The sequence below is a fragment of the Pholis gunnellus genome, assembly GCF_910591455.1.
Source record: "Pholis gunnellus genome assembly, chromosome: 16".
In the NCBI taxonomy this organism is placed as follows: domain Eukaryota; kingdom Metazoa; phylum Chordata; class Actinopteri; order Perciformes; family Pholidae; genus Pholis; species Pholis gunnellus.
Genome location: NC_136543.1, coordinates 19,555,201 through 19,578,709, shown reverse-complemented (window position 1 = coordinate 19,578,709; position 23,509 = coordinate 19,555,201). Strand labels below are relative to the sequence as shown.

Below are 23,509 nucleotides of genomic sequence, written 5' to 3'. Positions count from 1 at the left end.
CTTTGGATTCTGCACAAAAACGTGCAGAAAATCAACAAACGAAACTGTTCGTCTAACAAGCAGCTCAAGAGTCTTCAGTGAAAAACGTCTTGAAGGATAACTTAAAGGGCAACTTTAGTAATTTTACAACCTTTGGGTCAAACTGACTAACATTTCTGAAAGTGGTCCAGCCTTGAGAGAGAACACTGTCGACGGCAGCAGCTTAACCGGGCGGCACCGTGATCTATTGGGTCAAGTTGGCACTTACGTCCACTAACGGCGCTTGTTTTTACCACAACGGGCTCTGATTGATATTATAAGTGTCTGACATTATGGAAGGAGTCTCGCTCAAGGAGATGTCAAGTTCTGAAAGCTCAAGAGGACACGAGACAACGGTCCCTCACAGAACCTTAGACATCAGAACTGTTGGGTGTGATTGTTAAAGAGGTTCTTTGAATGACTCCCCCGCTTCTCCTCCCCATCTAGAAGGAGGAGGCTGAACTCAATCAGAATAGTGAGGTAATCCTGAATAAACACCTGAATATACATGATGCGAAACAGCCAGGCGGCAACCTCCGTTTCTGCAGAGTGAAGCCGATGCGGAAGTGTCTTCAAACCTGCATTCTCTCTAATGAGAAAATGACTCTACTTCTCTCTTGATTTATTACCTCAGTAAACATCGTAAACATGAGTTTATGGTCTCAATCTCTAGTTTCAAGTCTTCTTCAATACAGCATGATGTTCATTTAGGAAATGATGGTCCATCATGGAACTCAAGGTCCACAAACCAATGGAGGATGTCACGACTACTGCGTCCACTTCTTACGCAGTCTATGGTCACAGCTCTTCTGCTGGTCCGATGCTACAGCGCTCGTATTGCCCGAGGCAGACCGTTTCTGTCTACACACCATCAAAACAAAATGGCCTGCGACAGAGAGGTCGTCACGAGACATTTTCCCTAACCTCATTACGTCGCCCTGCAGACAGGGGAGACAAGGAGAAGTGGAGAGGAGAGAGGGCGAAGGAAAGAAAAGAAGCGTCATTAAAAGGAGAGATGTGAGGAACGTCTGCGGTCTTCTTTGAAAGGTCACTGGACTCAGAAAACCTGAAAGATAACGGTACACGTTGTAATCCACTACAGACTTGTGTAATGCAGATCGATCGACAAAACTGAAACACGCACACACGCACACAACACACACACACACGCACACACACGCACACACAGCGTTCACACGGTGTGTTTAATCATTGGTGCTGGTAATTAGCAGCTGTAATTTCTTTCTCCGAAACACTAATCATCATCTCTCTCACATAAACACTCTCTTTGTCAAGCTTGACAGGCAGTGAGAGGAGGAATGAAAAGAGGAAGAGGAAGGAGAGATGGGGAGGAAGAACAGAGGAGATGACTCAGGATTAGGGGAGTGGAGGTGCAGGAACACCACTTGAAGGATTTCTTTTTAAACATTAATTTGTCCAGCTAACTTCAGATAAACAAAGAATTATGTTTAGTTTTTCTCCCAAAGAGGAGATTTTATTCGGGTCGCCGTAATGTTTTATTCAACATTTCTATCTGCAGTACTCGTCTGAGCCACATGAAGGAGCCTGAATGTGCGTATTGTTCCGATAATTGTCTATTTACATCAATGCATGGAATATGAAAGGCTGGTGTATTCTGTTTGTTTAACTGATGAGAGGAGAGTAAACAGCAGCCTGTTAACTAAATGCATTTATTTGGTGTTATTCAAAAAGTACATTCTATATTGCATGTTTTACTTTAAATAAATATCTGTTTAGTCACTATCTACCACTACAGGAGGTAACACAGTAATGAGTCCTTGGCCCACTGATGACAGTGTTGTAATATTTATATCTGCGACAGGTGAATCTCTCCACCCACTCCAGCTCTCACAGAAATGACATTCAAGCTTGAGACTGTTGAGCACTCTGCCTGTCCGACCATCCCACTGGATCTCCGTGTGAAGAGGTTTTTGCAGCAACAAAAGACGTCACGCTCCTTCCTTTGCTTCGATCAGTTTTATTGTAAGGAAAACAGAAACATCGGTGGTTTCAAGTGAGCTCATGGTGAGGACAGCATCTTTGGGCTGATCAGTAACAAATGTGCATTTGATATATTTCTATGCCTTTGCAACCACGAGCTGGTAATTCAAGTGTGTAGCCTATGTGTAATTGCAGCATCGGGGCAATGTGTCAAACATAACAATGTCAAAGAAGGGTAAAAAAAACGGAGAGGAGAAACTAGAGGACAGGAGGAGCAGAAGCGTCGGGGGAGAATGGAAAAAAAGAGGAGAAGGGAGGGAATAGTAGCCGGAAGGAGGCGGACGAAGGCAGCCCGTCCTTTGTGGATTGTGGAAAGGTCAATTAGACAGTTTACAGGCCGCTGTCGCACAAAAGTACACACCGCACTCACACGCAACCTCAGACGCACACTGAGACATGAACAGAGGTTTGAATTTCATTATCAGGCTGCCAACCTGCCCATCAATTAGCATGAATAAGATTGTATCACCTCTCGCTGAGGGAGTAGGCCGGAGAGCACAGCTACGTGCAGCGATACACACTTACTGTATCGGCCAGGTTATTCTATTATAACCGTGCAACAAGGCATTTTTCTTCACTTGTGTTGCAAAAATCAGCCCGTGAAGTCATAATTCCACATGTTTCTGGGGGAGGATTTATCGTTTTAAAATCATTTGTAATCTAATGATACGAAGCAACATAAAAAAAACCATAAAAACAAGCTGCAGTGCAGGTAGTTGAGAGAGGAGTGTGAGGAAAGTACAACGGCGAACGGTGAGAGTGGAGATTAATGGCGGGATGGTGACGGAGCACAGGAGAGATGAAAGAGAGAAGAGAGAGAAGAGGGAGAAGAGAGGGATGAGAGGGTGAGGACAGGCTCGATGGGCCGTCTCCCGTGGCAACACTCTGTTGCCGATGGACACACACACACACACACACACATGAATATTCAAAGAAGTAAAAAGGGAGAGAGCTTCATTCTATATTCATGCCATTTTCAATAAGGCATATTTCAATTAGAGGAGGAGAGATTCATTTATTATCAAGTAATGCGGTTTCAATTATACATGTGTGAATTAGAGATAGAAGGGAAGAGGAGGCTGAGAGACCAAATGGAGAAAGGAGGAGGAGAACTTGGTACAATACTTAAAGGAATAGTTCGAGACTTATTTGCTTTCTTGCCGAGACAACCTTCTCATCTAACTCTCAGCAAAAAGCAAAGCTTTGTTGAAATGCTCATTTCATCCCGACAGAAATCAACAAATCAAACGCTCGACACGAAGAAAGTCTTCCACAAGCTGCTCGCTGGACATCCAGCATCTGTAGCAATAGCCACGAAAGATAACGCTCCATGAATGAAATTATTCGATGAAATTGTTTCGTAGGTTATCCACGTAATCATGAACGAGGTAGCATAAGGACCGCTGAAGGAGCCCGCTGTTCCATCCCCGTGTCAAACTACAACTTTGATACTTGTGTTCCATAACTTGCGAACATTACTTCTGTGGTGATTTTAACCGAAATTAAGATCTATTTCTAAACCTAACCAAGTAGTTTTGTTGCCTCAACCTATATAGTTTCCTGGGAAGAATTCATTTAGAAAGGACCGTACGCATGTAACGAGCGAAAATTGACACGTGTTGCTGGCTTTCGTGGGAAAACACATGAAAAATGAGGAGGAACCTTTCATAGGATATCCTACGAAACGTTGTATGAAGGTACGATGTTTATAGATAAGACACATTGTGAATTCAGTCGTGATGGTTTGTAGTTTTTTAAGAGTGGGTCATTGGAGAACGCGTTTGGGAAACATGGGTAGAGGAGAGACAGGAAATGAGGAGAGAGAGGAACAAGAATGCAGACGCTGGACAATTGTGCAAAACTCTGGAAAACGAGAAGTAACATTCGTAAGATATCATACGAGTAATTGTTTGAAGATACTTTGCAGTGTTGCCAACTTGGTGACTTCCTCGCTCGCTTTAGCAACTTTTGGAGCTAATGCTGCTTTCATAGGAAAAGAGCTGGCAACACTGGACCGGGTATGTTGTCTTGCTAGCTTCTCCAGATTACCAACCCATAGCTTAACAATCATAGAATCAATCCTGCTCAGTGCATCCTGCATGCATTCATCTGCCTCCCGCTGCATAGTTGCATTCTTTCAGGCTGAACCTGCTTGTTTCATGTGAGCTATCTGAGTCTGCTTCAGGGTGATTGATGCTTACCTTGGATTGAAGGACACGACACACGGCGTACAATAAGTGTGCGTTGCAGTGGTCCTGCAGCGTGATGGACGTTTACCTTGTGCCTCGAGATTATCTCACTCTCCAACGAGAGGCTCTGTCTGTCCTTGGCTAATTATACTGTAATGTGTTTTCCTTCCCTTCTGTTATAACTCAGTCTCATCACTATTTCTCCTCCAACACAGACACACACCAACACATTCTTCCGTCTGACTGCTGCAGATAAACATACAATCAATAAGGCAAGACTTCTTGTTTTTCTGTCGCATTAAAAAGTGTGAAGATACTTCAGTGTGAAGTGAAAGAAAACAGTTTATTATCTTAGTGTTGTCTTTGTACATAGATGTCAGGTCTGCGGCCCAAAATACCAACATGTTCATTTCATTAATATCATGGCTGTGTTGATGCATGTTCAGCATGAATTAAACAACAACGCCGGGTTACATTTCAATCTGAGATCTTTTAAAGTTAGCTATCATATGTTTAACTCAAATGCTTTATTGTTAGAATATGTATCTTATATACATTTATGTTTTCATAGAAAATGCATCTCCTGCAAAAAAACGCCTGTGAATGCTGACAGCTAAAATTAATTGCAAAGCATCGCTGAAAAACTGTGGTATGCAGAATTGTCCTTTAATACATAATTACGTGTGAAAATACATGGCACAATTCAAATGTGATCAACACAAATATTTGTCTCTGAATAAGACTATGCATGCATACAATGGACGCTATAATCGATGGATTTTGCGAATAAAAACAACGGAGTGAAAAACCATGTCAGCACAGAAGAAATCAATTCATGCACTACATGTGAAATCATTACATCACCATGTCGGGGCATTATCGGAGGCTCTGCCCTCATGGGACGAGACAAAAAGTACAAAACGATTCTCTGCCACTGCTCACTTAAAATGACATTTGTGCCATTAGGAGACAAAGACAGAGTTCTTTACCTCCCGGTGACTCCTGGAGCTTTTCTCTCACACTCAATAGATGAAATGTTCCTCGACTCCGTTCTTGAGCGTCTGTATCGGTATGACTTGCAGTGTGACACTGCCATTCAAAAGTTTGGAATCACCTGTTATATTAATGTGTTTCCTCTCTGCTTTGGTGAAAAATGTGGCCCCCAAAAAAAGAGAAATTCAAATACCTTTGATTTTGAATTGTTTTTCCAGTCCACAACAGCGTACGTGAACATTAGCATAAGTTACATTACTGTAACTGAGCTCTAACTGTTTTTCTGCATTCTACTGAGTTGTTAGATTGAATAGGTTTGTCAGTCCACAGTTCAGCCGATATTCCATTAGTGCTTAGCCTAGTTCACGGTAAATTCCAGCCTGTTAAAGACAATACTGTCCACTTGACACTAAACAATCTGTTAAATCTGCAAAACATTTGGATGCTATGCCTCCAGTTTCTTTTACCAGTGACTTGTGATTTCTTCTAATCTTATTCCACTGTTGCTCATATTGATCTCTGTCTTTCCTCTTTCTGCAGATCCATTTGAAAACTATAGCATCAAACTCTGCACAGCTGGCATCATTCAGTGAAGCTCAAACACCATGTGGAGTAACAAGGGGGACTTAAAGACAGACGTCCTTCTTCATCACTTCATTTTGAGGACCTGCCTGGTGGGTCCCTTGTGTACAATCGTCTTATATTAGGCGACCAAGTAACTACACAGGCACACACATTAATCTAAATATCCATGTTACATTGTCAAGCTCAAATCAATCTTCTGCTTACATTAGGTTCATTTGCAGGAGAAGTAACTGCTCAATATCAGAGAGTGGCCTCTATCTTTCACTGCCAGTTGTCATGTGTTTATTTTTCTGGTTAGACTTTTGTTTGATTTTCCTTCATAGCTCCCCCCCCTCTCTCTCTCTCTCTCTCTCTCTCTCTCTCTCTCACTCTCTCTCTCGCGCACTCTCTCTCTCGTGCGCGCGGTCGGTGGTGCCGCACGCGAGGGGACGTGAAGGCACAGGCGCGAGCCTCCTATTGACAAGCCGCTCCGTCGAATCAGACGAAAAGGATCCACCTTCAAACGTAGTCCCAGCCAATTGTCGCGCGGGGGAGGCGGCCCTTATGCAAATGTGTTGGCATGGGAGACGCAGCGGTTCATTCATCTTCTTGCACAGAAAGAGAGAGAGAGAGAGAGAGCGAGACAGAGAGAGAGAGAGAGGTGAGTTAAACACGAAGGTTATTTTGCATGAGGGAGGAACTGCTTTGGACCAAAACAGTTCGGTGAAATTAGCTGCAAAGCAAAGAAGCGGCATCTGTTTGAAAGCTGCGAGGAGCTTCTTCTTCTTCCAAACATTACAGGGTAAGTGGAGGACATTTGGTGTCTTTGTGCCATCATGTTATATTAATGTGTATATAAGTGTTGGTCAAAATGTGTCACATATTCCTTTTAACTGGTTTTGATTCCTATACTGAGAGAAACAATAGGTGATGGGACAGGAAGTCGTTGTGTTACTGGTCTGCAATTCAATTCAATTTATTCTGCATAGCCCAAAATCACACATCACAAATGTGCCTCAGAGGGCTTTACAGTCTGTACCTATAATCAAAGGTGTGTCCGGTGTCTTCAGGAGGAACTGAACTATTAACCCGAGTGTTACACTTATTTATTACTACAAATCAGTCGAGTCAAGGTTGCAATTGTACTGGACTGCCTTATTGAGGGGGTTCAGTGTCTTGCTCAAGGGCACTCTGGGCTGAAGAGGCAATCCAACCTGCGACTCCCTGTTTTCAAGAAAAGGGACACTCCGTTGACCCTATATCCGCTGTGGGGGAGGCAAACATGATCGCGCTTGTGTTGTGCCAGAAGTCGGTGCCAGAATGTCCTTCATGCTCCCGGAGCAATCAATGGATGAACCAAATGAGGCTCTTTACCTGCGTGTCGCACCACCGTGTCTGGACTCTCTGCTCTGCACATATAGTGCATTAACATGCATGTATATTGAATCATATGTGTTTATTTGTCTTGTGCTTGAGGAATGCAGCTGCAGGGTGTGGGTGCCTTCTGAGTGGCTGGTTGCAGTAACTCCTTTGTGCATAAAGAGTTGGTGAGCAAAAGGAGCCTGGAGCTGCAAGTCTCACTGTTTGGCCTTCAAAAGTCATTTTAAATTGGATTGCACGAATAAAGTCAGAGAGAAACACAGCAGGCGGAACAAGTGGTCCAGTTCTATCTGCGTGACCCGGTCCTCTGGGAATGACACCAGGTCCCGCAGCATCAATAGGGACCGGCTGGTCCACATTACTGGTGGCCCTTCAGGCCGGGGCTGTGCATCAGAGGGTCATATACCAGATGAGTTATTGCATCACAGCAACTGACCCCACGGTTGTGTCTGCGTATTTGCGCGCCTCGCTGGATCTATATATGCATCGATTGTTTTCATATACGATGCAAAGCAGCAACGCAACATTGCACAGCGACACAAACACACCAGCGATGGGGTGCTTCCACATGACAGACAGCTGGCGTCTCGGTTTGGCTGAACAGTGGCGGATCTTTAGTGCACGATGGGTGCACATTCTGCAACTCTGTCACATTATGTGTTAACTCTAGGTGATGCATGAATGTGTATCAATGCACATATAATATGGTTTTGCAGCAGTATGATTGCTTTTCTTGGCTCTTCATTAAGCCGAAATATACAGTTGTTCCTGTTCTGCTTTACTAACTGCAACCCACGCTTACACTCTCAGAAGACGGTGCATAGTTTAAGAGTCAGGCTGTCTGAAGTGGAGCTGAGCGTCCCTCCAGGGAGCGATCACAACCATCATCATTCTAATCTGTTCTGCTATTTAAAGAGCCTCTATTTTACTTTAACAAATGACCAATCAATCACTCTTTTCTGCATAAGAACTGCAGGATTGTTCACAAAGAGGTTTGCATGAGATAATAAATAAACACTCAGTGGGCGCTTTATTAGGTACAACTGTACAAACTATTCAAATTCAGCAATCAATTCTACCTTTATGTTTAGTCACATTGTCAGAAACGTTTCATTTTGTATTACTGAGGTGGTGTCGAGCTAGACTCCATTATATTGAGAGGTTCATCCCATTTAGAAACACCAGGGGAGCAGAATATTAGGAACACTTCTCAGTATAAAGCAATCCATCACTAACTACGACCTGAGTGCTAAAACATAATGGGATCAACACCTTTGTGACTGTGACAAAAAAGAGCAACCCTCAAAGGCGTCATACAAGTACAGCAGAAGGTGTTTGTGTTGTATTAGAATAAACAGGTGTACCTAATAGGTTCCACTGAGGGTTCATTCTGTGTGTTTCTCACATAGACTGTATAAGTCACCGTGAAGTCACCCATTGGTTTGTGAACCGCTGTATTGAAACCTTGAGTTTGGCATTTTGACTGTTGTCACCCATTTTGGCTTTTTCTCCATCGCCCGCCGTCTTGTTTTCTTTGACAGGAGGGGAACTGAATGCTCATTAAGACATTTTAGGCAACCAACAAGTTACAATTAACCTTTATGAACTGAAAACACACTGTGAAAGGGTTACATTTCTCAGACGAAAACACAGACAACTCTCAGACCAGACGACTCCGTATAGAGACCTGGCAATCACCGTGTAGCCCCGCCATAAAGCATCCCCTGCTTTATGGTCTGTGTGACTCTAAATGGACCATCATTTACTAAATGAACATCATGCTGTATTGAAGAAGACTTGAAACTAGAGATTGAGACCATAAACTCATGTTTACAATGTTTACTGAGGTAATAAATCAAGAGAGAAGTAGAGTCATTTTCTCATAGACTTCTATACAACCAGAGGAGTCGCCCCCTGGTGGTCAGTAGAGAGAATGCAGCTTTAAGACACTTCAGCATTGGGTTCACGGTTCAGACTTAGCATCACACACTTTGACTGATCTTTTAATACATGGACTAACAACAATAAATCGCTTTAGGAGTGATATCAATGTCAAATTGTTGAGTTTTAGATGTTGGTATTTCCATCAAGGACTGTACTTCTAACTGTTGAGAGCATAGACTGCAGAACCATACCCGATGGTTAGCTGCAGTGCTGCACTTAAGCTCTAAGTACACTCCGTTGAGTGATAATCCAAATAAAGAACACAAAGCTTTCACTACTAAACGCTTAAGTGCTTTCTCATTGACCTTTACTTTAAGACTGTTTATAAACATACGCTCCCATCACTTTTTTCTCATTTATGGTATCTCAAAACGGTACATTGTTAATGTATATTCTCAATCAGTCTTTCCAGGATTTACAGAAGTGCTACTCAGTGGTGTATATCGTTTAGCTTTAGAGCCTCCATGTGATCCACCACCATCATTTTGGTGTCTATCTTCTCGTCACACAAGACGAGCAACAGGCTTTGTACCTAAAGATGCAGTAAGTGGATTGTTTGGGTCTCTGCGGGGATGACAGTCACAGTCATAGCTCCCTGTCATTTACCACAGGAGGTGGAAAGAAGCTACAGTTACACACAACAGCTCATTGATAGATCACTGGATGGGGGATCACATAATCATAGCGACTTCCTCTATATACTCCGGAAATACCTATTGATCCCCCGTTTGTAGAGCACAGTAGCATCAGCTTGGAGCAACATGTTGCACTACAATTTCCTGCCTGCATCCGTCCGTACACGTGTGTGCTGTTCGTTTTTCCGCTGTCTTCATTCAGCAGTAGATGATGGATGCTGCGACACCCACGTCCACTACACACGCACACACACCCACGCACACACACCCACGCACACACACTTTTTTGTATCTCTTTCTTTCCCTCCCTTTGTATCACTTCCATTTTGTCATAAGCCTGTGGCCAGGTGTACTATGCATCTGTCTCATGCATCACCGACTCATTGTGTGTGTGTGTGTGTGTGTGTGTGTGTGTGTGTGTGTGTGTGTGTGTGTGTGTGTGTGTGTGTGTGTGTGTGTGTGTGTGTGTGTGTGTGTGTGTGTGTTGAAGGTGGCTGCTGTCCCTTGACTGATTGATTCATCCGTTCCCGTCACATGCTTTATTACCCAGGGAGACAGATGTTGGAATATGAGGATGTGTGTCTGGGTGTGTGTGTGTGTGTGTGTTTGTGACACACACTCATGGACCAGCTGATAGTGGTTGAGCAACAACAAAGGAATGATGAGTGAAGGAGTTTGGCGTAACCGGCTGATAACTAATGAACACCCACAGTTATCAGTGGACACCAATGATGGAGAGTTCTCCGGCAGCGTAACACACACAAGAGAGGAAGCGATGAGGCGACATGCAGAGAGTGAGGATCGTACAGCGAAGACAGAAATCATTTATTTAATTTAACACAATTTCAATTGATTTATTATTCAATGTATTTTTTTGGTATTCATTAGTCACATTTGGACTTTGATCCTGTGACATTTATAAGACTGGATGGAGAAGCATTTCAAGCTAAATCGTGCTGCACATTGTTTTTCTTTTACCTTAACACGGGTGGTCAAAGTGCCTATTGCAATAAAATATATATATATATATATATATATATATATATATATATATACTGGAATATGGCTTGAGCATGTTTCTAATAAATTGCACATCTTAGTTTAAATACTAGCTGTCGACTAAATGTATTGAAATTATCTCTGTCTCAAAACAAAATATTACCATTTCTGCCTGTTCCTTTAGTTACATCTTAATATTAGACAAACAGATTTACATTTGCATCGTAATCTTTAATTCAATAATTTAGGTCCTGAATAGAAACCAATATTTGTTTTAAATTCATTCATTTACAGATTTACAGATAACATTATAACATCTTGAGTGGGCACTTAGACTATAGAGTTAAAGTATATAATTAATTGAAATTAAATGTAAGAGTAGCAGATACAGATTAATTTTCCATGCCACATGTGTAACTGGTTGAAAACTATACATTTACTGTTGTTCAGCCTGTGACTCCTTATGTACGTGTCACTGTATGTGGCACACAATAGAAGAATGTGGCCACCCCTGATTGGCTGCACAATAAACAGCCTGGTCTCCTTTGAATGACGTTCCCATTCAACGGAAATATATTGTCAATTGCATTTCATGGGAAACTTATTCATCAGTAACTTCAATAATGTAACAAACAAACTTATTTTAAACCAAATGTAACAAAGTATTTTTTTGCCAAAAAAAAAAAAAAAAAGGTAAAAGTTGTTTTGTTTCAATTTACAAAACACTGCGACCGTGATCCAGAAGAAAATAGTCTTCCCTCAAAACAATATGAGAATGCACTTCAGTTGTGGTGGAACCTAATTTAGTAGGAGACAGGGTTGCAATAAAACACCAGGGCGGTTGTTTTCTTACAGAAGGTCACCGGTTCAAATCCGCGTCTGAGTGCTGCGGTTTCCTCCAACAGTCTGAAGTGAACTGACACAAAATCTGCCCAGAGGTGTGAACGTGGGTGTGAATGCGTCGGCCAGTCTATAATGTATGAGTCAGCCTTGTGATAGACTGACAACCTGTCAGGGTAAAGCCTGCCTCAGGCCCAATGCATGCTGGGACAGTCTCCCCTGGTCTAGAAGAATTGCTGGATGACTGGACAATAAAATGCCTCCATATAGTGAGTTACGCAGATATTCAGTCAGAACAAAAGGAACGAGGATTATTACACCTGCAATATTGAATTAAATAGATTATCTGTTCACTGCTTACTTCTCTTGTTGATCAGATCTGAGGTAGCTTGTCTTCGTGTTTTTTTTAAGGGGCAACAATCAACGCCTGTCATCTGCCTGTTTGCAAATGTCTGTACTTTATATTGTTGTTAAAAAAAACTTCTTGCAGCTGCGTCACAGAAAAATCTTTCTGGGCTTCACTGGAGATGGTTTGGAACAGTTTATAGAGTTTACAGTCTTTATATGTTGAGGCTAATGCTGCGGTAGCATGTTCTGAGCTCAGTGCTGTTCTTCAGGCTCATCTATGGCTTTATGGAGGCATATTGTGTTTGTCTTGTATACTGTGCATGCTCCTTTTTTGTGTGCATATATATATTTTGTCAAAAGCAAGGTGCCTCCAGCTTTTTCTCCATTATATTTGACACAAATACCTGTATTTAAAAGTGACTTAAACCTCTGTACACAGACTAAACGATGACTGTGGTTGTCATCTGATGTCAATGGGCCAAAGTTTGTTGAGTCCAAGTCAGTGCCAAAACCAAAACTCAATCTTGATTCACTCTGGAGTGATGCACACGTGGTCAACGATAAACCCACGAGATCGAGGCGGCCGCAGTTTTTAGAGCCAGGCGCTGCAGGAGCTCTCCACCGACTGCATGACCCAATGCATGATGGGAAACTGATAATGATAAAGCTTATTTTATACAACACATATCAAAGCGAGCAGCAAAGTGTTTCACAGAAAGACATAAAAAGAACTGAAGGATAGCATACGATACAGATACACGCACATTTCCACAGAAATATATATTTACAAACACATCCGAACAAGTAGCCTACAGATCAGATCACAACAGGAAGTAACTGTTTCTTTGACTTCCTGTTTATTTTTTGAAGGCGGCTGAAAACTGTTCGACTTGACAGCATTTTTTTTTTTTTTTCAATGCCGCCTGCTGCCGTCGCCGCCTGCTCTCGCCCACTTTCCAGGCGAGGCGCAGCTCATGTTGAACAAGCCTATTTATTCACCGATGGCGGTGCCACCTGCTCATCAGGATCTTAACTAATCATTCTCACACACACACACACACATCGATGGCACAACATTCAGGACCAGTGTGGGGTTTGCAGACTGGAGGAGTCTTGTTGTTGAGTTGCTATCGGACAACCAGCTACCTCCTGGTCATGACCTGGTCTCTGTTTGGCTGGACTTGACTCTGGTGCAGAAACAGTTGTTACTTGTCTAAGTAAAAACGAGGTCAGGAAAAAAAAACAAGCAGAGATCACAAAAACCAGGAACACGAACACAAGGAAATAAGACAAAGGGACCGAAGGGAACACACGGGTTAAATACTCTGGGCAGGTGCAGGTGATTAGACACAGGTGGATCCAATCAGGGCGGGGCAGACAATCACAAAGGCGGGAAAACACACAAAGGCAGGAAGGGAAGACTCTGGCCAAATCCCAATGTCCCCCCTAAACCCTCAAACCCTGAACCCTCAAGGACTTACTGACGTCACCTGTTGAGTGGTTGAGGCTGTGAGGGCTTGAGATGGTGTAAATAGAAACGGGACTGCACTTTGCTGCAACATATCACGTTTATCATGAAAACGACAAATAATATGATGTAATTGTGTGTATTTATTTTATACTTTGTACTCCCTGATTTGAACGTCTTCACTCTTTCCTCACAAGATGAGAAGTAATTTCATTTAATCTATTTACTCGTTTTTGTCTAAACAGCTTCAATGACAAAATCAAATATTTGATGAATAAATCAATAAATATTCTCTGATTTCAAGTTTATTTTTTGTTCCATCTTTAACACTTAATGTTTGTGTGTAAATGTAATACTCCAGACTGAACACACGTGAGCCGTCCTCTTTGTTTACCTTTTTTTTTACGTCTCCATGCGTCCACTGGTTACCCCATGTTTAGCGTCACATTGCAATGAATTGTGGGTAATTCCCTTACGGAAAGGGTTCATAAAGGGCTCAAAATGTCTGCCAGAGAGCCCTCAAACACTCGATGATTTAACAGTGGGACAGTCCTAAACCCTCACGGACTGAGTGCGTAAGGGGGGACATTGGGATTTGGCCTCTGAAATGAGAAGAGAGAATAGACTGTATATAATAAGTGGGCGTAGTCATCGTGACGTCACTCATTGGTTTGTGGACCACCGTTTTGAAGCCTCAAGTTCGGCGATTTCTTGGCTGTCGCCTTGTTTGTTATTGTTGCAGCCCCCCTGCTGGTCAGTAGACAGAATGCACAATTTAAAACACTCCCACATTGGCTTCACTCTTCAGGACTGGAAGTTGCCTTCTTGGAGGAATGGAAAGTAACACAAAATAGAAAAAGGAAACATAACTTAAAAACGACACACAAAGCAGCTTCGAGCACTTCGTTCTGTATGTTGTCAGATGTCGACCGGCCCCCTAGCACCAGTGTTTCTATCAGAAGCACACATTAAAATGTCAACAGAGGATGGTGTTCAGCACTGCTGCAGGCATTTGTCCCATGCTGTTCTCTGAGAATGCTTTCAACACACCACACAATAAACACACTGCTATTGCATGTGTGTGTGTGTGTGTGTGTGTGTGTGTGTGTGTGTGTGTGTGTGTGTGTGCAAATGGGACATTTGTTCTAGAGCTTGTTTGTGTCTGGCTCTCTCACACCTGAGCCTTACAACCAAACAACTGTCCACCACGGCAAATGCAATACAGGAAAGTGTGTTTTTGTGTGTGTATATGAGCGAGTATGTGTGTTTGTGTGTGTGTGTGTGCGTGCTGGCATCTTTCCACTTCTGAGTTTAAATGTGTCGCCGGAATATTATTAGCAAACATTGTTACAACACTGTGCAGGTTTGACAGGGCGCAGACAGAAACAATAGGTGACAATTACAGCAGCACTCAGACACGAGTCACCCCGGACTTCGGTGAATGTGCGATAAATAAATACTGAAGTGAATGAATGAATGTTTTTTTTTTAGGTATATGGGAGATAAAGGTTATGAGAGAGGCTGACTCATCAGGGCACACCGCCGCTTTGTCCCCCGTGTTTCTCCCCTGGCTCGACATGCTGCCTGGTCTTAAATTAGAGTTTGAACCGCACCGAGGTGAGCCGCGTTTCTATAGAGATCCTTCCTGCGCCAGTCACCTGAGAGATGTATGTAGATCATACCGAACGGGAAGCAGCACCTCAGCACCAACGAGGTCTCTTTAACATGTCCATCCATTTTCACTGTTCATCAACAATATGCTGACATTTCTAGATGTGAGCATCGATAGCTGATACAAATGTAAAGCATGATAATACGATCACTATAACTACTAGGAATATTTATAGTACTTCTACACGTACTAGGCTATACTGACACTACTTAGGGCAAAATAGATGAACTCAATATCAGGATATTAAGAACACTTTGAGGTAGTTCCCCGATATTATATTTCACGAAATAGCAAATAGGAGTGATACAATCCTCTATTACAGCATATGTATTTTTAGATATTGACCGCATGGGACTTCAGGTGGTTATTGTTATACGTGTTATAATTTACTGTTCAATTCCACAATGAATATAATCAAACACAGAGCATCATGTTGGATGTGGAACACTGGCCAATAACCCACCCCCCCCCCTTCCCTTTACATCAAACCCATGTATCAGTCAGCCAATTGCTCAGGTTGCCAGATGGAGTGTTTTGATTGGCCGAAAGCGCAATCCTCCGCCTGCCGGGCGGCTGTTTTGCCAGTGAGCCGGGGCAACTGTTGTCAAGACTACAAATTGTTCTATTTCACTGTTGATGGTTTGGTGAGCTGCCATGAAGACCATCGTCCACATATCAATACGCTGTCCACCCACCGCTCATCAGATTTCTATTCTCTGTTTTTTCTCACACACACACACACACACACACACACACACACACACACACACACACACACACAGTGTATAGCCAGGGCTGGTATTGGACTGGTATCCTATTGATTGTTCTCCTATTGCTGCTACAGTCCATTGTACTTTTTCCACTCTCAAAGGTTATTGGCATTGCAAACACACAACGCACAACCACACACACACACACACACACACACACACACACACACACACACACACACACACACACACAGGAAACGACTATTTCATCGGAGGCCTATAGCTTCCAATTTTTGCTCCCTTTCCAACTCAATTACAGCTTTTTCCCGGCTAATCATTTTCACTCCCAGGGACACCAACACATTTCCCCCTCTGGGCTATACGTTGAGTTAGAGATAGAGTGCCTGGGCCTCATAGTAATGACAGTGTGCCTGGGCCTCGTAGTAATGACAGTGTGCCTGGGCCTCGTAGTAATGACAGTGTGCCTGGGCCTCGTAGTAATGACAGTGTGCCTGGGCCTCGTAGTAATGACAGTGTGCCTGGGCCTCGTAGTAATGACAGTGTGCCTGGGCCTCGTAGTAATGACAGTGTGCCTGGGCCTCGTAGTAATGACAGTGTGCCTGGGCCTCGTAGTAATGACAGTGTGCCTGGGCCTCGTAGTAATGACAGTGTGCCTGGGCCTCGTAGTAATGACAGTGTGCCTGGGCCTCGTAGTAATGACAGTGTACTGACAGTGTAATCCCGCTGCTTTGCATTCCTGTTGCTTCGTTCTGTCAGTATAACAGAAAGGAAATTTGCTTTTCTTATTAAAGAAGCAGAATAATTCTAGCGTGATTTGAGTTGAGGTCAAATCCTGAATTAGGCTGTTCTCATTTACCATTCTGTACCTATGAAAAGTAATGCATTGTAATCCGTATGTATCCCACAAAATTCATATTCATAATTTTTTTTCTACGTAATTGCAAAGAAGGACGAATGCAGCGTAGGGAGGAGGTTGGGGTGGATAAAGCACTGGACCTTTGTGGGTCTAGAAGTCACAACATTGATATATGTGTTACCTGCTTAGGTAACGTCACTTCTGTAGTTATTTGAACCAAAACCACAATCGTGTCCTGAGCCTAACTGTACTTTTGTTGCCTGGACCTAACTAAGTTATTTCCTGTGAAAACAGAAGATTATTTTTATGCATGTAACGAGCTGAAATTGACATTGTTGCTGGACGTTCATAGGAAAACACACAGGAAATAAGGACTAACATTTATCAAGATATCAAAATGAACCTTTGTTGGAGGACAAGTTGCCTGAATACTGTTTCACACCATTCGATTGTTTGACAGTTTTTCTCATCACATTAGTCAAATCAGATTTGTTTATGTTCATATCTTATCTTTCTGGGACAGATTTCTTCATATCTTCTGGTATATATCAAATCACCAGAGCACAAACCTTCACCATGACACCCGATCACAGCAACGGTTGGCTTTAAAAGTTACTCTCACCTGTTCAGAACTGGGGAAGACCTCGTGACATCACAGCTGTACGTCACTGAAGTTAAAACACTGGTGGTCAGCAGAGAAAAGATATTCAGGGGGTGTTACGTTATATTGTCTGTGATTGTTGTAATTAGTAGTTTGTGTGTCAGTGTGTAACTGAATTGTCTTCTTGAGACGTTTATGTGTAATTTGATCTCCTTTAGACCAGAATAAATCCCGCTGCTTGCCGCTCTCCTAACCGTGACAAGAGCCTTGAGTTTAAGAAATACTGCCGTCAAAATGTGAGCTTCATTGCTACTGACTCTGGCACGCAATCATCGTTAACTAAAGCTTATCCAATCAGCTGGATTGCCATCAAGCTGGGCCGACAAACACACATACACACAGTGACACGCACACACACACAGTCTCCCACGCATTTACAACTCAGATTAGACTTTGTGTTTGCTCTCAGCCTGACGGCTGGAATGAACATGCGTTATTGCCCCTTCAGACTCAACAAGATGCATGTCTTTCTCTATTGAACGCCTGTTGGGACAATTTTCTACAAGCTCTGCTTATCTGCCAGTCGCCTCGTCTTTCACCGTCCCTCCGTCTTCCTCGCCTTCTTCGCTCCCCGTTTCCCTCTTCACGTCCATTTGTTTTCTCCCTCAGACGTGTGAATCCAGATTGAGTCATCCCCCATTTATTTATTTTTCCACACAGCCTCTTCATCTTTTCTCCCTTCGTCCTCTCCTCCTATATCGTTATATATTAGTGTATGAGTTAGTGTATTGTCCCTTTGTGATGGAAGTAATATGTCCTGGTCGTCCCAGGTTGAAGCTGGCGTATTTGTATGTGTGTGTATGTGAGTGCTTGGGCCTGCACGCGTTGACGCGAGCAGACCTTTAAAGACGTCGGCGTGCACAACAACAGCATGGTGCCCGGCCGATTGATCCCTTTGGTGGGATGTGCAGAGCAGGCGTTCAGGGCTGAATTAGTGTATTTTTGGGATATTGCAGCATTTGGGGAATAAAGCATCTTTCGTGTTTTGCACCAGAGGGAGAGAGCAGAAATAGGTTGGGCCCCGGGATGGGAGTCTTTGCAGGCTGTTATGGGTTTACCAGAGCTATAACTGGACTTAGTAATTTAGTACTGAAGCTGATACCGGGCTATTCGTTCCTAACTCACTTCCTGGGTGCAACAGACTTGTTCCTGAGATTCGCAGAATCACGTAAATGAATAATCAGGCTGAGTTGCCAATTTGTAGTACTTCATTTATCCAGCCTCACATAGTGTTCATGTAAACCAATTACTGGTTGGGAGGGCGGTTGTGTGGTTTTGTTATACGCCCTAACCAATCAGTGGTGGTTGCCAGGAGTAGTGTCATGATGATTGAAGAAATGTAAAGCAGTTTAAAGCAGCATTTCTTTCTTTTATGGCCAATTGGAGGCAGTCGAACAAACTATAAACACAACCCGGACACATTATCATATAATCTCACACATCCAGCAGACACAAAGCAACATTAGCTGTCCTTTGGAGCGGTGTTTGTGTCTACTCGACAAATCTGAGTCCTATTTTCACTGCCATTTTGTCTCTGCTTTGGTCTCCACCAACTCCTGAACAAAATCTAGACTCTTAAGCTGCTAAATGCTCCTCTCTGTTCACCAGTTACTGTCTGTTGTAAGTCAACTTACAATGACCTTGCATTTTTGTGGCAATGTTTCTGTTGCTTTTTTTAATGGATACAGACATTCTTCTGGCTCAGGCATAGAAGGTTCAAGTCCCTATTTCTAACCCCGCCTACAAAGCTCTGATTGGCGGGTTGTTTTACAGCTTGTTTCAGCTCACAGCTAGCAAAGAGCACAACACCAGAACTTTTAAAATCTTGAAAGAAATTGTAGATTCGAGCAGCAATTCAGAGGTCTGAAACCTGCCAACGAAAACTTAAACAAAAGTCCATATTTTATGCATCACACCGTCTCTCCAGTCTTTGTAATTCTTAACACAACAAGGACATCGCTATTGCAACACACTGCACACTCTAATTTGACCTACATGTCAACACATTCAATTATTTTTTTACTGCACTCAGACGAGCATCGCACTCTCTGTGGCAGGCAAAATGTCTGTTATTTGGAGAAAATGGCAAATAAGCCACTTAATCTGTATTCTCAATGCATCTCATTGATTCCACAGGGACATACGCTAAAAGAAACACACAGAGTCACTTCCAGATAACCTCCAACACCTCAATAGTCTCCTACAATGAATGTCTGCCTGACGCAGATGAGCTGGCAGAGACCTGAGCAACCGACTGGAGGGCGGCATCAGACCCGGGAGCGGTTAGAATGAACCTACGGGTTGCCTGTTTTGCTGGCGTGAACAGTGTTTATTTTGATTCTTTCAGTTTCCAATGTGTTGGCTCGCCCGGCTAGTCACACCTCTCACTGGCATCCACTGGAAACTCCATTATCTGCTTCATTTGCTTCCTTAACAGAGGGATAAAATCTCATCTGCCTCAGTCGGAGGCGAGACACAACGTTGCTCTGTGGAGAGTGTTTGTGTGTGTGTGTGTGGATGTGTGTTTGTGTCCAGCAGGGTACCAGACAAAATACACCCACAGCTTGTGTCACAAGTTTGTATACTTGTGATGTGTGTGTCTTTGTTGATGCAGTCAGTGATTTACAGAGCTGCTCGTGAGTGGACATCAGTGATCTGGGGATAGTTCAACTTCTGGTCAAAGAAAAATGTATTTTGTTGTATTTTTACATCAAAATCCGCATTAAAGCACCCGCTACTGCTTAAATATGCTGTGTTATTGTGAGATACGTCACTGTTCAGACGCTAAAGACACACTAACTTCTGTTTCACTTGGACTTTTAAGTGAGCGAGTGAAGTGGAACACGTCTAGTTTAACTATAGTCCCTCCGAAGTGACCTCCCGTCATCAACGGAAAATGTCATTACAGGTGATGCTGCAAAAAACATGAGCACCTTTGTGTGATCTCGCTCCACGCTGCTGCCCCCAAACATCTGCCTACATCCATCCTGCAGCAGTTAACCTTGTGAAACTGTGTGTGCATGTGTCGAAAGCGAAGACGAGCGCTTGCTCATGACACAAATGGCTTGAAAAAAAAAAGTCCCAACCTCAAAAAAAACCCTGAGTCATCTCTGAAGGGATCCATTTGTGTCACTGCACAATTTCAAAAGTCCTTTGTGGAAACACTTAACGTTTGCTTTTTTATGCTTGACACATGCTGGGCTCTGTCGTCAATGTGATAATAGCGGAAGCTATTTTCTGGCAATAACAAAGTCAGAGATGTTTGAATCGTACAGGACTGTGGTGAACAGATGCACACCCAGCCGACCCGTTCAGTGATTGGAACTGCTTTAACATTTATCGTTGCCTGAACGTCGCTCGTTCTTTTCTTTTCTCAAACAACTGTAAGATGATTTTCTGAGAAGAGCGAAAAATTCTTTTTTTGTGTTTCCACTTGATTAGATCAAAGGTGACCTTTTCACAATAACTTAATGCTGGAATGTCCCGTGTCCCACTAATGTCCTTTATTGCTCTTCCTCGAAGCTCTTGGCTCTCCTACAGTGACTCACACGTGTCACAGGAATACAGTCCAAAATATTTGTACAGTTTTTGGAGTGTCTTGGGGCTCAGTTGGCCCCTCTCTGCATGACTCACTCGACATAAAGCATGACGGGATGATATTGCAGCCTCTAAACTGTCCCCTGTCCACTCTCTTTGCAATTTAGAGGAGGATTTGTGGCCGCTTGGCTCGGCTGCGTCCTGGTGTCAAAGTGCTAAAAGCTGTCAGACGGGGCTATGAGTCAGGGATGGCGTCATGAAGGTACCGCAGTGGTCTTCAGCCATGTGAATATGTGTGCGGTGAGGCGCCGGGGTAATGGGCCGTTTTATGGCCAAAATATCGGTGATGCTATCAGAGGCTTTATTTCCACAAGGTGATTATGGAGGATGGAATGATATGAGTCATGAGCCACTCCTGGTTTCCTATTCCATGATTATACAAAACTGCATCATCTGCATACATTTGTGTTTGAACTTCAGTAAAAAGTAAATGCATGTCATTTGTATGGACACCAAACAGGAAAGGGCCTAATATGGAACCTTGGGGCACACGGATGTTATCCTTCAGGATCAGAAGAGCAATCCGCAAGATATCTAGTGAGAAATCTACAGCTTAGCGACTAAAATGTCATGTTTGACTTAAGACGTTAAATTACAAAATAGGACTAAATGGCTTGCTAAGAAAATGTATTATAGTGTATATATGTGTGTGAATGTTTTATACTGTATATTTTAACACTTAAAGTCACATTAAGACAGTACAGCTCTGCTCTGCATGTGTTACCCTGCAGGTAATTCCTTGTCTGCATCCCTCCTCAGAGACCCATGCTGTAGCAACAACACAGGGGCATTACTGCTGTTGCTGTGGTTTGCCTAGCACATCCTCACCTCTCTCTCTCTCTCTCTCTCTCTCTCTCTCTCTCTCTCTCTCTCTGTCTCACCCCAGAGAGGTGAAGCATCATGGGGAAACACAACAGCAAGCTGGCTCCGGAGGTTCTGGACGACCTGACCAAGAGCACCGAATTCAACGAAGCAGAGCTGAAGCAGTGGTACAAAGGCTTCCTCAAAGACTGTCCCACTGGCATCCTCAACCTGGAGGAGTTTCAGCAGCTCTATGTTAAGGTGAGGGGCAGAAGAGAGGCATGAAAAGAGGCATGAAGTAGCAAGCCGGAGCCTTTGAGACGGCACAGCGACAGAGAGAGGCTGGCTGATTTGTCATTGATGCACAAGGGTCAAAGATATTTTTTATCAGTTTTTCACGTGCATATGGTTTGTACATCAGGTATTAATCTGTCGAAACTAAATGAGACCATTTTTCAAAAGTTGTTTAAGAATATCGGGCTTGCAAACTCTCCTGGCCCCACATAAGCGGCAGGAAATGGATGGATTAAGTTCCAACTGCATTAAGAGTTCAGATGCATTTTGTGCACAAGAAGACTAATTGGCCCTTTCGCTAAGCCAACGCTGATCCAGCAGATATTGATATTTAGTCCTTAGTTTGGGTCAGACAGTGAAAGAACCCTGGCCATAATGCATTTCAATAGCATCTTTCATGAAGCACAATGTAACTGTCACCTTATTTTTCTTTACGCTCCAGTTTTTCCCGTACGGTGATGCCTCAAAGTTCGCCCAGCATGCATTTCGGACATTTGACAAGAACGGCGACGGCACGATCGACTTCAGGGAGTTCATCTGCGCCTTGTCCATCACCTCCAGGGGAAGCTTCGAGCAGAAACTCAACTGGGCCTTCAACATGTATGATCTGGACGGGGATGGAAAGATCACACGCATGGAGATGCTGGAGATCATCGAGGTATTGTTCTTGTGAGGAGGGAGTGTGAGATTGTGAGGTTTTACTGGTTCTCTTCATAAATCCTCATGAAGACAATGTCTCACTTTCTCCCCCCCCCCCCCCTGCAGGCCATCTACAAGATGGTCGGCACTGTGATCATGATGCGTATGAACGAGGACGGGCTGACCCCGCAGCAGCGCGTGGACAAGATCTTCTCCAAGATGGACAAGGACCACAACGATGAGATCTCCCTGGAAGAGTTCAAAGAGGCCGCCAAGTCCGACCCCTCCATCGTCCTACTGCTGCAGTGTGACATGCAGAAGTAGAGAGAGGGATGGGTGGAGAAACAGAGGGAGGGGAGGGGAGGGAAGAGTTGAACTGAAACAAGAGAGGGAAGGAGGATGTGAGAACAGAAGGGGGCTCGGGAGGAAAGAGAGGGTTGCAGTTTTGGGAGGAGGAGGTAGGGAAGCTTTATTTTTTCCTTTTTTTTGTTTTGAAGCAGCGATGACAGCAGTTGTGACGCAGTGGACCTCTGATTGATGCCATTCTTTTCCTATAGGCCGTCCCGCCGTGCAGTACACTCGTGCAGCACCTCTGCTTCGCTCTAGCTGGGTGTCTTAATAACTAATCCAATCTGATGATCTGTGAAAAGAGGACATTCCCTCAGCTCCTTTGTAGTTTTTTCTCCTTGTAGGATTTCCACACTGTGTTACAATATACTGCAGGTGCAAAGGTTAGAAGACGAGCACGTTCATCTTATTCCTCCCGACTGAATGGTTGGACAAGATCTTAAAAAGATTGAATTGCAAGGATTGATACCACTATCATATGTTAAGCTACAGCCAGGAGACGGTTAGCTT

At 43.4% G+C, this 23,509-nt stretch overlaps 1 protein-coding gene across 2 annotated transcripts; it reads left to right on the top strand.

The window, feature by feature from the left end:
• Positions 1 to 21,817: 21,817 nt before the first annotated feature.
• LOC306708582 (visinin-like protein 1) lies at positions 21,818 to 22,975 on the top strand (the record flags this gene model as incomplete). 2 transcript variants are annotated; one of them, XM_079176445.1, is made up of 3 exons in its annotated part: positions 21,818 to 21,979; positions 22,455 to 22,670; positions 22,778 to 22,975. In XM_079176445.1, the coding sequence occupies 3 exons, from the start codon at positions 21,818 to 21,820 to the stop codon at positions 22,973 to 22,975; spliced, it is 576 nt and encodes a 191-aa protein (XP_079032571.1). The 2 variants fall into 2 exon arrangements, with proteins under 2 accessions (XP_079032571.1, XP_079032572.1); XM_079176446.1 differs by lacking the exon at positions 22,455 to 22,670.
• Between the last annotated feature and the right edge of the window lie 534 nt (positions 22,976 to 23,509).